The sequence below is a fragment of the Staurois parvus genome, unplaced genomic scaffold (assembly GCF_062004578.1).
Source record: "Staurois parvus isolate SC_StPar_1 unplaced genomic scaffold, SC_StPar_1.0 ptg000198l, whole genome shotgun sequence".
In the NCBI taxonomy this organism is placed as follows: domain Eukaryota; kingdom Metazoa; phylum Chordata; class Amphibia; order Anura; family Ranidae; genus Staurois; species Staurois parvus.
The window spans coordinates 8,919,026-8,937,848 of NW_028317994.1; the positions used below are offsets into that span (position 1 = coordinate 8,919,026).

Here is an 18,823-nt window from a genome sequence, read left to right on the forward strand (position 1 = left end):
CATCTGCCAGTGGTGCTGCATAGAGGGCAGGCTAAATCGTCAGTCTGAATGAGCCCTAAACAGCTTAGGGCTGTTTAACTGCACTTAGCACTACCTATTGAAGGTGGTGTTCAGATAGATCTTAATGGACAGTATACACCTCCCCATCAATTTGTTTAAAATAATTTGGTATGAGCTGGAATTTACCCGTTGACATTACGAATGTCCTATTCAGTGGTAGAAAAACATTTATTATTATATTTATAATTGGAGTTTTTAAAATTATAGAACATTAGTTGGATACAGCCTCATGGGATTCCTTAGCTCACATTGTAACATTATCTCTGTTGGGATTATAATGTTATCTGCATTGACCAGTAGAAACAGAAGAATACTATATGGAGGAGAAAAACTCCTTAGCACTCTTTGTTATTATAAATAATAGTAACAAAAATAAAAATGCTAAAGCTCCTTTCACACGAGGTGGACTCCACCATGAGTCCACTTGCTCAGTGGGGCATCAGGCAGATGACTGCTCCGTGTCCACTTCGCTTATGCAGAGTGGACACAGACTCAACCCATTCTCCTCTACGGGTAGTCAGGTGTAAACGGAGAATAGGCCTGTCTGTTTACACGCGACTGCCATCTGACGGAGGGGGAACAGATCCCCCATCTGTCTGTTTTATGTGGCTAAGATTGAATGTCAGCTGCTGTGTCACATGTCTATTTACACCCACTGCTTCATAGAGGAAAATGGAGGGTCTGTTTTTCAGGTGGACCCAATTGGACCATTGAAAGTTAGAACTAAATGAGTGCTAGAAGTTCTATCAGATTTGCATTGCTGCCTTTGCCCCCTCTAAAGAAGTTTGCCACCTGGTGAGGCAGAGAGGAAAATTGGCTCAAAAGGGTCTTAGTAGCAAAAATATGTCAGAATGTTGAACCTGTCCCCATTACCTCCATAACCAAAAAAAAGAGGGGCTGTAGGTACACAGTAGCTTTTTGAAACCACCTTGATATTTTAAATCATTTTTAAATGTATGAAATCTCTGATGAATTTGGAGCTGTGCATGTGCCTCTTTGTACTCTGTGTTTTTGTGAGATCTGTCTTCATGTTTATTATATTTCATGCATATTTTTTGCTGAGTGGCCTTACTTGGGTTTTGTAAGGTTTCATTAACACCATTCTTCATTTCTGTTTAATGTAAAATAACATTTATAATTATCTCCGTTTTCTTTTATTTTTATTTTTTAGAGTAAAAGCTTGCCTTTACAGAGCACATTTGGTACTAAACCTCTCCTCAGCTGCACTAACCCATTTGCTGATTCCTCCCAGTACAACACTAACAAGGTTGGATGTTTTTAACTTTTTAATTGTAGCTTTCAGTTCTCATTACAGTTTACATCTGCCATTTTTACTGTGCGCTACTCTGTAACCCATAATACATTGTCATTTAACGGCAGTAGCAAGTGCAAATGTTTACATTTTTGTTTTAATAGTAATATATGATCTATATATTTTCTATGTATTAACCTCACTATTATTTTGTATTGCTTTTAGAGTTGCTTAGGTTTGTCACCTTTCTACATATGCAACTTACACAGCTTACACACCTAGTTCTTGTCTTACTCCAGAACAGGAAACAGTTACCCAATAGATCTCTCTTATGGGCTCTCTTCCCTATGGTGTCTGAGGTCTCTGGAAGCCCAGGAGTCATCCAGTATTCATAAGAATGAGCAGTAATCATTCCTTGTGTATGGAAATGTTAAACACAACCCTTCATTATGATTCTATTAAAAAAAACATATACAGTAATATAACAAACAAATAATACTCAATTTCAACTTGACCAGAATGTCTGGTACCCATGTGCTTTTACATTTCTCCTGACTTCCCTGTATAAATTGTATTTTCTTTGAATGTCCAAAGAGCAAACAAGAAACGTTTTGTTCTATCCCCTCCATATCTATAGATTCTCATCTTTGTTGCCCAGGCTAGGGAGGAGATAAATTGCTGACATGCATTACCTAACCAGCAGTTCATCCCACTAGTGGATTAGATTTTTTTTTACACATTTTAATTACTTTACAAACCTCAGTAGACACAGTAGATTACAGTCAGAATATACTTTTCATACAAGATCAGCAGGGTAATTACTATAAGAGCATATAAAAAAATGCTATTAATGTTAAGCTGATGTAATTTTGTTTATAACTGACCTTAAAAGGAATGTATAGTGGTTTGATAGATAGTTTTTTATTATAGATGTTTGAAACTTTTTTTCTTTCTTTTTTAAACCCGTAGGTATGGAATAATGCATATAAATATGTACTTTCTAACTAGCAAGTAAAGTTCTAGGCTATTGTTTAGGGCAATGGTCTCTAAACTCTGGACGTGTGCCAGATGTGGCCCTTTGCTTGCCTTTATTTGGCCCTTGGGGCACTATTCATTTCACTGACACTAATGATGGGACACTACTCCTCTAATACTACACATGGGACACCATTCGTCCCACTGACACTGAGACAAATGTCTGACGGACAGTAAACTGGCCCCTAATTTAGAAAGTTTGGAGACCCCTGGTCTAGGGTATCCAGATACTATAAGTAAATTGATTACAGAGCTCTAAAGCCAGTCATAGATAGATTGAATTCAATCTATCTATGGGCAGGCAGGTTGTACTGAAGTTCATCCTTTGATCTGCTTCAGTACAACCAGCCTGTTGGATTTTTTGCTTGTGATTACTGCCAGCGGCACCAGATGATAGCAGTGAATATTGTGTTCTGCCGCAGGCAGAACACAACAGAGCTGTGGGAGGGATTCCCCCATCAACATTGACCGTGTTAATGGGGGAATCAAGTAATTGGTTGTAAGCAACCAATCAAGCAAACAAAGGTTGAAGGAAAAAAAATCACATCATCAATGGCTTGCTTAACTCAAGCTGCAATTTACACACAAAAGTGATGACAGCCCAGTACAAAGTTTCATTAAGACAGAAAGTTTAATTCAAGTTATTAAAAATGCAAGCTTTCGGGATGAGTTTGATAAATGGCTTTTACTTTGCTTTCTCTTTGGTAAACCTCTAAAGTTCTTTAACACTAGTGTCAGGGGTGCACTGTCTATTAACCCTTTTACTGTACGGACCTATAGAACTGTTCCAGCTGGTCAGGTCAGTATGCCATATGGACATTGCATTGCTCCTTCTGCTGTAAGTTCATGGTCACTTCAGTGGCCATGAACTTATTGCAAAACTGTTTAGCAGACTCTGCTGAACAAACCATAAGCTATGATCATCGGCCCATACAGCCGCGTCATTAATTTACAATCTGTGAATGGAAAAACTACAAGTCCCATCTTCCACTGCTGCAGATGGCTTGTAGTTCTCAATTAACTGCAAGGGCGCTGATGAATGTCCTCTTAATTCATTCACAAGCCCTGCAGTTTTCAAACTGACAGCCCATATGGAGGTACAGACAGAAAACTGTAGGGCTTGTCGGCAGGCTCCTATAAGAAAAAAGTAAATGCAAAAATATATGCATTTTTTATTTTTTTCACAAAGATGAACTTTAAAACAGAAAAAAAAATTAACAAAAGCCTTCTAGTGCATAGCCAGCTTAAGACTCCCCTTCCATTATGCAATGGGGGATTTCACTGTCACATACTTGGTGGAGGTGATTGGTGCAGTATGAACTACTCTGATTGAAATACATAAAATGTATATAAATATATCTATATATATCTATATATATATATAGATATATATATATAAACTGGTTGTTTTTAGTGTTTTTGACAGTCCTCACTTTAAATCAGTATCCTTGTTCTTAGTGCCAGACCCATCTTTTATGATTCACTTGTGAAGAAGAGACTGTATTTTGGTGAAAGTTTCTGTTCTCTTGTTGCTGTAGGGCACAATGAATCCGGTTAGAATTGCCTTCCGTTGCTCCCCAACTAACCCCTTTGCTCCCACGCCATTTAAGGTTTGTCTGAAAGAGAAAATTTAAATTTTTGTGACTTTAATTTTCCATTGTCAGTATGTGCTTGTTTGTGAGTCTTACAGTGTGATGCTTTATTCAGTTTCATATGCACTTGCTGTCCTATTTTAATATTGTTGTTTTAGTTTGTTTTGTTGTGCTGACTGTCCTTATAAGGAGTATTTCTCATTGAGTTAGATGTTTTTCAGAAAAGAGTCTCTTTCCACCTAATAATATAGAGGTTTTCTATCAGTCTCAGTAATTTCCACTGGAGAGTTTAGGGCAGCATTACATCATTTGTGTTAAAGGAGGTGCTGCAATACATTCTCATAAAATTAAAAAGGTATGGCAGTACAACTGATTTCAAGTAAGGGCGAAGGTTCTGTGTAGTGTTCAGCTCTAGACTATGCCCTGACCTAAAGTCAACTGGAAACTAAGTGATCACTAAATATCCCCTCTGGAAATTGAAGGAATTTACCTTTTTTCTGAATAAACTCTCCTTAACAGTGTTAGACCTAACTGACATGGGATTATATGTATTTATAGGACATTTTTAAATGCACATAATGATTTTAAGTGGTATAATGCACACTTTGTGTTTACTTGTAGTCAAGTGCATTCAGTTTAGCTACATTTAGAATAAATAAAAAAATTTAAATCTTTGCACCTGGGGCAGATTAAATACTCTGAATGCGTTTAAGTGCATCTGAACATATGTAATCGGGTGTGAATGCATGTAAGCGCATGTACATTTAAATACAGGAGAAATTGCTCTGGGAAGTATAGTGTTTACATAAAGTTTGATTAGGCTTCCCAGAGCAATTTTCCCTGTATTTAAGTTAAACAAACACCTGCCTTCTTGCATGATGGAATGTAACCAGTATAATTGTTTTATTATGCATTATATGTTTTATTATTATTTTTTTCAGTTTATTTAGTTGTGCATTCTAAACTATGCATGCATTGGGCAATAATATGCTATTTAAGAGATATATCTGTTCAGATATGAAAAGAAAGGGACAAGGAACACAGTTATATAGAGTTGGCCATCTGCTCATTTTAACTGGTTATTTTAGGACTCTTGTCTGCTGTTTCTCTTTCCAATTTGGGTATTTGACAGGCAACAGATACTGCAGATATGATAGGATAGGGTACCGCAGATACTGCTGCATAGGATAGGATTGAGGACGCATATCATTGAGCTGAAAGGTGGTGGTGAAATAAAATATGCTTGCTTCTTTGCATTTATGTAAATTTTGTGGCTCCAAAATAGTAGTACCATCAGATCTAGTAATTCTGCATGCCAGCCTGAAAGGAGCTTGGGGAGCAGTACATTCTACATATGAGCAGAACCTTGCTGTGTTTCTGAGTGGGCACATAAGGGTCAGTTCCTTTAGCTGTGTGAGTTATTTTAATTGCATTTGGTATTTTATTTATTTTTTGGTTAAAAAAAAAAAATCAAAATCATAAATTTGACATACGTATAAAATGTGTTTTTTTTACACACAAACTCGTTATTTAATCACTAAGAAAAAGTTATATCACATGGATTGTTTGGATTATTTTGGATTATTTCTTCTCTTGAGGCAACTCAACGATTCTTAGGCTTCACAAACGTTTAGTGTAATTTTTTCAAAGGATACTCCTCTCTGATGGCACCTCTCACTGCCCTGACCCTTAAAGGTGCTGATCTACTTTTCTAAATGGATCATCTTTACATGAGCCACATACTGCTAAACCCTTTTGCCTGAAAGTTGACACATTCGATGTGGGCCTCGGTGTCGTACTTCTACAGACTTTCCAAGGCAAGAAGCATCCTTGAGCTTTCCTTGCTAAAAAAAAAAAATTACACAAGCAGAAAAAAAGAGTTGTTTTGCTATCCAGCATGTCCTGGAGAAATGGCAGTATATTCTTGAATATCTCCACATCATCTGGCCATATTTACCAATTACAAAAACGAACATTGTCTCCAGTCTGCTCAACACCCAATCCAGGGCAGGCTCAGTGGTCCCTTTTTTCTCACTTTAATTTTGACATCACATACAAACCCAGTTCCAGCAATACCTGAGAAAGGTAAATTCTCCTGTCCCATTAATCCCCACAAGAGTACTCTTCTGAACCAGAGCTCATTTTTTCTGCTGCTCGAATTCTGGTAGTGAACTCTGTCATGAAATCCTCTATTGCTGTAGGCAAAACCCTGGTGCCACTGAATCTCAGGACTGAGATTCTCCATGGTAACCACCCCTGAGTCCCATTGGCATGACATGATGTTATAGCTACCAAGCAGACCTCTTTCAAAGCAATTTGGTCCCAAGTACAAAAGCATTTTCTCAATTCTATTTCCAGATACAAAACATTGCTGATCACTACTGCACTGAAACCCCTGACTTCCAGCCTGGAGGTAACCTGGAGGAACCTTTGCCTCAAGATGCCCTCGACTAAGTTTGTCCATGGCCCTATTGGCCCTTTTGAAAGACCAATCATCCAAGACCAATCCTGTGTCATTCAAGTTATGTCTTCCACCTTGTGTCCATATACCCATTTTCATTGATGCTTATCTTCCAAAACCACTGGTTCTCAACAGATTTTCTCTCTATAGCCATCGCATAGAGGAACAGAGTCCACATCTCTGTGAAAGACAGTAAAACTCCAACCTCTGAACTTTGAAACAATATCAATAATTCCAAGAGTTAGGATCTCCAGAATGTATTGGCTAGTGTACAAAGTAGTCCTCCAGGTTTTAGCTAGTGCTGTTAAGCAGTTTCATTTTTAGTGCAGAGGGTAGAATTTGTACATACTTCGTTCAGCATGCATTTAGAAATTGCTTTTTTTCCCTCTACTACAATTTGACTTGATAACAACACATTACTCTACAAGATGCTTTAGGTAAACAAACCGCTAAATGATTATACCGTTACCTTTCGAATATAACATCACAGTATGTCATTTGCAGAGGAGGAACTACCACATGGCCCCACGGTTCTATTATAAGTAAAATTGAAGTTTAGTTGCGTTTAGTATAATGTGTTGTAATTAAATTTGTATATGAGTATAACATAGTATGTGTCACGCAGTTTGTTCTAATCTCTTTTAGGCTTCCAGTAATTCGGATTCTGAGACAGAAAAAACAACTTTTTCAAACTTGACTCCGGTATCTACGACTTTCACCCCAGTCAGTGCTGGCCGTGTTCAGATGACCACCAGTACTTTTTCTAGAGACCCTGATAAAGAAGATGAGTTTGGCTACAGTTGGAGTGAGTTGAAAACTTTAATGGCAAGGAAAATATACCTGATGCTCCATAATGCTTTTTCAGTGAAAATATGTTACTTCTGTATACGGATCTTAATTGGTTGGAGCTTCAGTTTGCCAATAAAACCAACTCTGTATTTAAAGGAAGCCTGTCATAAAGGCTGCCACTGATGACAGTTTTGAAAATGTTGTGTCTGTTAGTAGTAAGTGTACAGATACGTTTGTCTAGCTTTCTTTCCTGGATTGTGAAAGAAAGCACTGGCCCATTGGGTCAGCAAAACAGCCATGCAACAAGAATTTGTAGAAGGAGGCCTGCAATGGTAGACCTCCATATTTAAGCATGACAAAATTCTTCAAATTGGACAAAGTGTAGATTGTAGCAAAATGTTTTTTTTTTTTAGTTTTAAATACAGAGAAAAGGCAGACCCTGACTCTTTTGTATTAGTACCTGTGTTCACATTGCAGACATTTTGCCTCATGTCCTATCCTGATGTCAGCATTGAGCTAGAGGGAAGTGACGGGATGTCTCCAATGGGGCACAAGAGCTAAAGAATAAGCAGAGGTTCTAGTCATAACTAATGTTTTAATTTCTGTTGGGTCCCCGTTGATGAGATTTACATTCATTTACTGTGCAAGCAGTAAACATATATGAATTTGATGTGGTATCAGTCTCTTGCAACCTTGTTACAGCAGAGCTCAGACTGGGAGAGGGAGAAGCACAAGTAGCCAGTCAGTGATACTGCAGTGCTCATGTTCTATGAAGCACTGTGCTGAGAGAAAGCAAGAAGAGTGAGAAGACATGTAAAGCAAATTTAGCTGCAGCACAGAAAAATTAAGCCTCCTCCCTGGCACACAGGGTTTTGCTGTGTAATAGAGCTGTGAAAATCGTAGGATTGGACAAACAGAAATACAAATCTATTGGAAGTTAAAGTGGCTCCCATGGATTTTATCAGTGTTTTTACCAGCTTTTCAGCGTTTAAGAGTTCCTACTGCTTGTCTGAAATGATTGTTGTGGAGCTATATATGTTCTTGAATGGTAATTTTCATCTGTTGCTTACATTTTGCTAATAGCTTCATGGAATATTATACACTGAGATGAACTTGTAGATACTTTACCGTGCAATCCATAGCATACTGTTTCCTATTATTATGTATTTTTTCATTAGGGTAACCAGTTTTTCATGAAGTACAAAAGTAAAATGTAAGTATGAATATTGCAGCGAGGACATACTGATTTAGGACTTATTATTTTTGGTCGTTGTTATTAAAAAAATCTTTCCTGGTTTTTTCTATTCTCACATGCACTGGGTTTTTGCATTTGACTTTTTCCTCACTTTAATGTTGTCTAAACTCACTATTTACCGGGGAAGTCCTAAAGCTGCACACAGAACATAAATGTAACTAGGTTATCTAAAGATAGCAGTTTTTAGCCACTCTCTATGGTGAAATGGTGGTAATAATGTGTTGTTGTTGCTAGGGGACCTCTGCACATTTTTTATCCCAATTTTGCTGCAAAGAGCTAATTACTCATGTCTGTTCTTAGTATGATGGACTTGTTAATTAGTGCTTCTTCCTCCCATTTAGGAAAGATATCACAGCGGTATGGAAACCTGCCAGGAGAATTGCATATGATAGAATTGGAAAAAGGGAAGACTGGATTGGGCCTGAGCCTTGCTGGAAACAAAGACCGATCACGAATGAGCGTCTTCATCGTGGGGATAGATCCAAATGGAGCAGCTGGCAAAGATGGCCGGTTGCAGATTGCCGATGAGTTATTAGAGGCAAGTATATGTCAATAAGCCGCCAGTGAATACATCCATTGTACTTGTAAATGCAGATTCTGAATCCTATTGAGCAACTTATGAACAAGACGGAAATAAAGATTCCTTGTCGATTAAAGGTTCTTCTATTTCAATCATTGAAGGCTTAGGTATCTTAATTAATCTTTTATCAGTTTTGGCTTTCCTTTAAAAGGCAGTACTTCATAAATAATACAAACGGAGAACATATCCAAATGTGTTGTTTTGGCATAATAAAGTCCCTTGGAATGCCTAGCTCATTTTTTTTTTTGAAGATGCCTCCATTGAGGTAAAATGTCATGCGCCTGCTGCTTTTTTTTTGTGTATATTTAGAGGTTCTGTTCTAATATCAGCATATGTGCCTTTCTTAGATTAATGGACAAATATTATATGGGAGAAGTCATCAGAATGCTTCATCTATTATCAAGTGTGCACCATCTAAAGTTAAAGTAATTTTTATCAGGTAAAATTGTTAATTTTTTTTTTGCTATGGATACTGTCTGTACAGAGTTTGCATGTTCCTGTGCCTTACAATAATACAAAAACATAACAGTAGTACAATAGACTTCAGTCCAAATAATTGCTGTGTTGTATGTGTGTGTGTATATGAGTTATATAAAAATTATATATGCAGTGTGTGTGTGTATATACAGTCATGGCCGAAATTGTTGGCACCCTTGATATTTTTCCTGAAAATCAAGTATTTCACACAAAAAAGGTATTGCATTAACACATGTTTTGCTATACACATGTTTATTCCCTTTGTATGTATTGGAACAAATATAAAACAGAGGCAGAAAAGCAAATATGACATAATGTCACACAAAACCCCAAAAATGGGCTGGACAAAAGTATTGGCACCCTTAACTTAATATTTGGTTGCACACCCTTTGGAAAACATAACTGAAATCAGTCGCTTCCTATAACCATCAATAAGCTTCTGACACCTCTCACCCGGAATTTTGGACCACTCTTCCTTTGCAAACAGCTCCAGGTCTCTCTTATTGGAAGGACACCTTTTCCCAACAGCAATTTTAAGATCTCTCCACAGGTGTTCAATGGGATTTAGATCTGGGCTCATTGCTGGCCACTTCAGAACTCTCCAGCGCTTCTTTGCCATCCATTTCTGAGTGCTTTTTGACGTATGTTTGGGGTCATTGTCCTGCTGGAAGACCCAGGATCTTGGACGCAAACCCAGCTTTCTGACACTGGGCCCTACAGTGCGACCCAAAATCCTTTGGTAATCCTCAGATTTCATGATGCCTTGCACACAGTCAAGGCACCCAGTGCCAGAGGCAGCAAAACAACCCCAAAACATCATTGAACCTCCACCATATTTTACCGTAGGTACTGTGTTTTGTTCTTTGTAGGCCTCATTCCGTTTTCGGTAAACAGTAGAATGATGTGCTTTACCGAAAAGCTCTATCTTGGTCTCATCTGTCCACAAGACGTTTTCCCAGAAGGCTTTTGGCTTACTCAAGTACATTTTGGCAAACTGTAGTCTTGCTTTTTTATGTCTCTGTGTCAGCAGTGGGGTCCTCCTGGGTCTCCTGCCATAGCGTTTCATTTCATTTAAATGTCGACGGATAGTTCGCGCTGACACTGATGCTCCCTGAGCCTGCAGGACAGCTTGAATGTCTTTGGAACATGTTTGGGGCTGCTTATCCACCATCCGGACTATTCTGCGTTGCAATCTTTCATCAATTTTCCTCATCCGTCCACGACCAGGGAGATTAGCTACAGTGCCATGGGTTGCAAACTTCTTGATAATGTTGCGCACTGTGGACAAAGGCAAATCTAGTTCTCTGGAGATGGACTTGTAACCTTGAGATTGTTGATATTTTGCCACAATTTTGGTTCTCAGGTCCTCAGACAGTTCTCGTCTCCTCTTTCTGTTGTCCATGCTTAGTGTGGCACAGACAGACACACAATGCAAAGGTTAAGTGAACGTCTCTCCTTTTTATCTGCTTTCAGGTGTGATTTCTATATTGCCCACACCTGTTACTTGCCCCAGGTGAGTTTACAGGAGCATCACATGCTTGTAACATTCTTATTTATCCGCAGTTGTGAAAGGGTGCCAATACTTTTGTCCAGCCCATTTTTGGAGGTTTGTGTGACATTATGTCGAATTTGCTTTCTTTCCTCCCTTTTTTTGTTTTGTCCCAATACACACAAAGGGAATAAACATGTGTATAGCAAAACATGTGTTAATGCAATACGTTTCGTGAGAAATACATGATTTCCTGGAGAAATATCAAGGGTGCCAACAATTTCGGCCATGACTGTATGTGTGTGTGTATGTATATGTGTATATATATATATATATATATATATATATATATATATATATATATTCACATACACTGTAAGTATTAGGACACCCCTCCCAATCATTGGATTAACTTGTTCCAATGACCTCCATGGCCACAGGTGTATAAAATCAAGCACCTAGGCATACAGACTGCTTTCACAAATGGTTGTAGAAGAATGGGTTGCTCTCTGGAGCTCATTGAATTCAAGCATGGTACCATGATAGGTTGTCCATCTGTGAAATTTCCTTGCTACTAAATATTCCACAGTCAACTATTAGTGGTATTATAACACAGCTGAAGCAGTTGGGAACAAAAGCAACTCAGCCACAAAATGGTAGGCCATGTATAATGACAGAGCGGAGTCAGCACATGCTGAAGCGCACAGTGTGCAGAAGTCACCATGTGTCTGCAGCGTCAATAGCTAAAGACCTCCAAACGTCATGGGGCCTTCAGATTAGCACAATAGAAGTGCGTAGAGAGCTTTATGGATGCAGTGTTGTAAAGCCCGCTGCCACTGGACTCTAGAGCAGTGGAGACGTGTTCTCTGGAGTGACGAATCACACTTCTCTCTCTGGCAAACCGATGGATGTGTCTGGGTTTGGTGGTTGCCAGGAGAACAGTACTTGCCTGACTGCATTGTGCCAAGTGTAACGTTTGGTGGAGGGAGGATTATGGTGTGGGGTTGGGCTTGGCCCCTTAGTTCCAGTGAAGGGAACTCTTAAGGCATCAGCATACCAAGACATTTTGGACAATTTCATGCTCCCAACTTTGTGGGAACAGTTCGGGGATAGCCCCTTCCAGTTCCAACATGACTGCGCACCAGTGCACAAAGCAAGGTCCATAAAGACATGGATGAGTGAGTTTGGGGTGGAGGAACTTGACTGGCCTGCACAGAGTCCTGACCTCAACCTGATAGAACACCTTTGGGATGAGTTAGAGCAGAGACTGCGAGCCAGGCCTTCTTGTCCGACATCAGTGCCTGACCTTACAAATGCACTTCTGGAAGAATGGTCAAACATTCACATAGACACATGCCTTGTGGGCAGTCTTCCCAGAAGATTTAAAGATGTTATAGCCCCTCCACCAAACTTTACACTTGGCACAATGCAATCAGGCAACTACCATTCTCCTGGCAACCACCAAACCCAGCCACGTCCATCGGATTGCCAGATATTTGAGATATTTTTTTGTAAAAAAGTTTGAAAAATTTATCTTTTTCCTTCCACTTCACAATTATGTGCCACTTTGTGTTGGTCTATCACATAAAATGCCAATAAAATACATTTACATTTTTGGTTGTAACATGACAAAATGTGGAACATTTCAAGGGGTATGAATACTTTTAAAAGCACTGTATTTTTGGCTCCCTTTTTGTATACTGGATGTTTCTAACATTGCCTTAGCTTTGATCTTCTTTCTTCTTGATCTTCTTTCAGCTGTAGTGATCCCTACTAAAGAGATATAAAGTAACACTCAAAATGTTATTAATATGATAATATTTTAATAGTGTAACTATAATGTACATCAGTGGTCTCCCAGATGTGGCCCTTTGCTTGCTTTAATGAAGCCCTCAAAGCATTATTCCTCCCACTGCAAGCAACAGTGTGACATAGTTTCTCCCACTGACATCAACAATGGGGTACTATTCCTCCCATTGACACCAATAATGGGGCACTTTACCTCCCATTGACACCAATGATTGGGCACTATTCCATTCATTGATACTAATGATGGGGCACTATTCATCCCATTGACACTAACGATGGGGCATTATTTCTCCCATTGATACCAAGGACGGGGCACTATTCCCCCATTGATACCAACCATGGGGCACTAATCCTATCATTGATACTAATGATGGGGCACATTTCATCCCATTGACACTAATGATGGGGCACTAGTTCTCCCATTGATACCAAAGATGGGGAACTTATCCTCCCATGGATACGAACGATAGGGCACTATTACGCCTATTGAAACCAGTGATGGGGCACTATTTCCCCATTGATACCAGTGATGGGGCACTATTTTCCCATTGATACCAATGATGGGGCACTATTTCTCCCATTGATACCAATGATGGGGCACTTTTTCTGCCATTGATACCAATGATGGAGCACTATTTCTCCCATTGATACCAATGATGGGGCACTATTTCTACCATTGATACCAATGATGGGGCACTATTTCTCCCATTGATACCAATGATGGGGCACTATTTCTCCCATTGATACCAATGATGGGGCACTATTTCTCCTATTAATACTAAAGATGGGGCACTATTTCTCCCATTGATACCAATGATGGGGCACTATTTCTCCCATTGATACCAATGATGGGGCACTATTTCTCCCATTGATACCAATGATGGGGCATTGTTTACTTCCACTGATGCCAGGATATTTTCTTCTCACACTGGTCACAGTCCGGCCCCCCCTAAAATTTGAAGGACAGTAAACCGGCCCTTTGTTTAGAACGTTTGGAGACCCCTGCTGTACATTATGCTACCTCAGACTATATACTTATATCCATTGCTAATACCTGTTGCCACTGCTTAAAGGTCACTCTTAAGCCTCATAAACACAGTACGAATATGGGCCAGTTCAAAAGAAACCAGCCAACATTTGTGTACACCACCCTGTCTGACAGAAGCTGGCCTGACAAACAGGAAAACCAGCATCTGATTGGAATCTGATCAGTGCTGGCAGCCATTGAGTTATTATCCATTACTGTTACAGCACTACAAGTTTTATGGGTAGAGATGAATTTATTTGTTAAATTTGGATGTCTAGTGTCCAAGACTTCATTGTTATGTAACCAAACCTTTTATGATGCTCTATGGAAGGGAAACCCAGATTCAACAGATGAAATCCCATCTCTCTGATCACCAGAGGCAATAGTGCTAAAGGTAGAAGATAGGAGCAGGCTGTAAACCCAGGAGCTAGGAAGCATACTGAATACACACTGGGATCTATAGAACTGGCAGAGTGCTGTAAGGGATCTTGACTTCCATTGTGTGTCTGATGGGCTCCAGTGAGAAGAAGACTGGAAGGAATTAGAGCCCTCTGAACTATGTTTTAGCAGCTACTACCAATTTTGCAGTCAGTTTATCGCTGGCGTCGATCTGATTTAATTGCGTGTCATCAGGCCCAGGACTTTGCAAAGCAGGAAGGCAAATGACATAAACAGCTACAGGTCCTCCTTACAGTTTCTTTTCAGTACTAAGGGATTATAGAAAAGCACAAATTAGTAAATCAACACCTCAAAATACTTTGATTACCGCTAACATTTTATTATGTATTCTTGGATGTTATATCATTATTTTGTGTTATAACACTGGCTTTTTATTTTAGTTGTTATGCAAAAACGACAGCAAAGAAAATGTTTCTATTACCAGTGGATATCAGTTGGGCTTAGGCTTTCAGTTTGTGGCCTGCTCTGGAAGAATTACAGCTGAAATGTCTCGGCTTGCTGTGGGCAGCATAAAACACTGCTCCAAGTTTGACAGATCAAGCCCAGCAGATTTATGCTTGGCCTTGTCATACATAAGTAGCATGTTGATAGTTGGAAAATGATGGACTACTAACACTAGAATCAGTATGTTTTTCTGTGTTTTTGTGATTGAATGCTGTTCTGTGTGACATGTCATCATCTGCTTAGACATTTGGTGCAACACTATTTCTGTAGGCGTGTTGATTAACTGATGTTTGTTTAAAAAATTCCTGTGAGGCACACATGCCTTGGCAATAATCTGGTGGGTTTTAGAGAGGGTTTTTGCTGTTCTTGAATTTCAATGGATAGCTATCCAGAGAATTGGAGACAAGAACATGACCTTTTCCCTCTTTTCTGGATAGCTGCAATGGTAGAGTTAAGTTTGTAAGTTTTTTTTTTTTTTTTCAAGCTGGTAAAGGAAATCATTGCTAAATATTGAATATATGTTTTTTTTCCCCTGAAAGGAATAAAGATGCTGTAAGCCAAATGGCAGTGTGCCCCGTGAAAACGACAGATCTGTGCCCTTCCAACTCTTCTGCCTTTCCAAGTCAAGAGGTAGACATCACACTGGCACATTTACATAATGCTGTCTGCTTCTTTCTGTGGCAGACATGTGGACAGGATTGTTTCAGCAATGAGAATCTGGCTGGGAACTGCAGGATGTTTTGTGTGGAATGGGTGCCATGCGAGTGGTGCCCTTCTTGGCTTTGGTCATATTTGGCCCAAGATTTGTAGCGGAAAGAAATTGGATTTCTGCTTAGAAGCAACTTTCAGCTTATACTGTAATTTAAAAAAGCTGTTAGTAAGCATTTGGGAATATAAGCCTCTGAAAACATTATTGTTCTACTATCTTAGATCACAAGTCTATATCTACTGATCTTTATATTAAACATTTAAAACTTCTTTGTAGCTTAAATTTAAGGATGAAATGTAAATTTGTTTTTATTTAGAATGAAGAGAACATTCCAGCATTAGCTCCTCCAATTAGTTTTGGCTCCTTCAAAAACGTTTTCCATGTGGATTTACCAAAGGTATTTTTTTTTTATATTTTTAGGCTTCTTTCTTATTTTTATATGCATTGATAAATGCTAGACAAAAATGTGTTCGTTCCAAGCACATAGTTATTACAGAAAACTATGCAACTGTTGCAGGTCCAGCAACAAAGAGGGCCTAAATGTTATGTAAACCTAAAAAAAAACCAACTTGAGTGTGTTTTGTTGTTAAAAATGTATGCTTTTCATGCTAGTCAACATTAAATACCTGGTGATCTTGCCAGTCTTCTGTATCCTCCATGTCTTTCTGTTGCATTCTGTCAACTCTGTCTGGGTTCAGACCAATGGTAGTGCTGACAGTCACGCACAGTTCACTTCTCATAGGAAACAGCAGAATGCCACGATTTTGCCTGTAGTCCTCTTGGCAGTCTGTGACAAACATTGACACACTTACAGTCCATCCCTCCATGCAATGTTTTTAGTGGCTTCTGTACAGAGCCTCACTGTCTTTCTTAGCCCAATAAAGTGCAAAATATGCATAGTCCCTTGCTTCAGCATCAGAATTGAGACATGAGAAAGTACCAGATTGTCTATTTCTCAGAATTCAGGAGGTCCATCTACACTTCAAAAATGGAAATTCCTATACAGAATTTAGAGAAACCATCACGTACTTCTACGTGAAATAAGGCACTGCAACTGCTCTCCAGTTTGCATGAAAGAGTGGAGGAAGGCTCCAGATAGTGCGGTTAAATCCAAAGGCTTTATTAAAATACATATAAAAGCTGTTCTTGCACTGCATTGCACCTAGCATATCAGAAAGCAGAGCAGAGTGAGAAGACTTGTCTATGGTGAGTACAAAAGGCTTCACCCCAGCTGTCAACCAATGTGTACAGTGCTGAATAGTGACCACCTGACTACTCAAAAACAGATATTTAGACACTTTTTGGGGTGATTTTCATTAACATGAATAGTATTGTTGATATGTATTTCATTATGGTATGGTGCAAGTTAACCATTAGCCGCCCGGCCAATGTCCGTTTGGCGGCTTCAGAAGTGTCTCTCCACTCCGGGTGCACGCCATTTGGCGTGCTCCCGCACATGCGCCGTTTGCGCTAATGCAGAGCGGCGCAGCAGTGCGATCTGTCACCGGCCGTGCACCTCGGACACGGCCGATGACAGATCCGAGTACCGGCTCCCGTTTCTGGTACCATGTGACCTGCTGTGACCAATCACAGCAGGTCACATGACAGTTGTATACAATGGATGGCTTCATTCATGATGCCATCCATTGTATACTAGTGCCTAGCTGTGAATGGTCACAGCTAATCACATGCACATGTCATGTGATTAGCTGTGACCAAATCACAGCTAAGCACAAAAAAAAAAAAAAAAAAAAAAAGCTGAATGAATCGATTTCATTCAGGTAAATGCTTGCTTATAGCAAAGTAATTCTTTGCTATAAGCAAATTGTGTAAAAAAAAAAAAAAAAAATACTGATCACTTCCCCAAAGTAGTACAATGTTACTATGGTAACATTGTACTACTTTGGTCATAGTAAAATATGAAAAAAAAATCTTAAAAAAAAATAAAAAAAAATGTAATAAAAAATTAAATATAAAAAAAAAAAATATATATATATGTATTTTTTTTTTTCATACTGTCACCAGTCAGTGTCCCTGTTCACCGCCATGCCAGTTATATGATGACGCTGTACTGCACTGGTGACAGTATGTAAAAAAAAAAATAGTGAAAATAATTTTTTTAATTTTTTCATTTTCCGAAAAATTATGACAAAAAAATACAACTTCAAAAAACTCGCCATGCCTCTTATGAAGTACGTCGGACTGTCTACTCTGCAAAAAGGGGTCATTTGGGGATATCTGTACTGTTCTGACATTCTTGGACCTCAAGATATTAGATTGACCGTCAGTACTTCAGGATTGATCAATATTCAGATCTATACCATAGTTTGTGAACTCTATAACTTTCCTACAAACTAAAAAATACATCCTAATTTGGGTTATTTTCACCAAAGACATGTAGTAGAATACATCTTGGCCTAAATTTATGAAGAACAATTATTTATTTGTAAACTTTTATAACAGAAACAAAGAAAAATGTGGTTTTTTTTCAAAATTTTTGGTCTTTTTTGTTAATTTAGCAAAAAATAAAAACCCCAGCGGTGATTAAATACCACCAAAAGAAAGCTCTAGTTGTGTGAAGAAAATGATAAAATTTTAGTTTGGGTACAGTGTTGTATGACCGCGCAATTGTCATTCAAAGTGTGAGAGCGCTGAAACCTGAAAAATGGCCTGGGCAGGAAGGTGTAAAATTGCACGGTATTGAAATGGTTAAGCAGTAACATCCACTGGTGACAAAACTAGATTTATCCAGGCAACAGCAGCATTCGATAGATCTTTTTTTTTTTTTTAGAGTACGAATGTGTATATTGATCAGGCACCTCTGTCCAAAGCAATTGGTACACTGCCGTATCAGCTAAAGACTTAGAGGCCCAGGCACAAATTTACGAGTACGAAAAATGTATACAGAAGCAATAGTGATAACATTTATTTATAAACCTGGATAGAGATTGTGGAATGTTGTTGCCTAGATTTTAATGACTAGATTACTGTATATGTACATATGTTGTGGTATAATCATGTAATAAACCTTCATTAGGAAAGGGATAGTACAAAAGCTGAACTCTCTTTAGCAAAACTTCATCCTATTATGAGACCCTTTAGTACCAAGATTATGTTTGCAATATTTTGATATACTCTCCAGTGTACTTCAGATAGATTTGCTGGCATAGTGAAATATTATTATACCAGGACAGGAATAGATACTTCTTAACAGATAAATTAGCTGAATGTTCACTTATGTGCAGATTTTGTTTTTCTTTTTTATTAAATTCCCTGCATGTGATTTATGCTTATTAGTGAACATAGGTTTACTTGACTTCACTCCATTTTACATTTAATCATCCCCAATCACTCTGGACCATTATAGCATTGTATTTTAGTGTGA

The 18,823-nt window shown here is 38.7% G+C and overlaps 1 protein-coding gene across 3 annotated transcripts in view; it reads left to right on the forward strand.

The window, feature by feature from the left end:
- Window positions 1-18,823, forward strand: part of MPDZ (multiple PDZ domain crumbs cell polarity complex component) — a 248,930-nt gene that overhangs the window by 172,707 nt on the left and 57,400 nt on the right. The window contains exons 30-36 of one of the 3 annotated variants that reach the window (XM_089678090.1): window positions 1,232-1,327; window positions 3,886-3,957; window positions 7,046-7,205; window positions 8,786-8,982; window positions 9,372-9,463; window positions 15,269-15,359; window positions 15,755-15,835. In XM_089678090.1, the coding sequence (XP_089534216.1) occupies window positions 1,232-1,327; window positions 3,886-3,957; window positions 7,046-7,205; window positions 8,786-8,982; window positions 9,372-9,463; window positions 15,269-15,359; window positions 15,755-15,835 (789 nt within the window). The remainder of the gene's footprint in view (window positions 1-1,231; window positions 1,328-3,885; window positions 3,958-7,045; window positions 7,206-8,785; window positions 8,983-9,371; window positions 9,464-15,268; window positions 15,360-15,754; window positions 15,836-18,823) is intronic. The other 2 variants (XM_089678091.1, XM_089678092.1) reach the window with 2 other exon arrangements.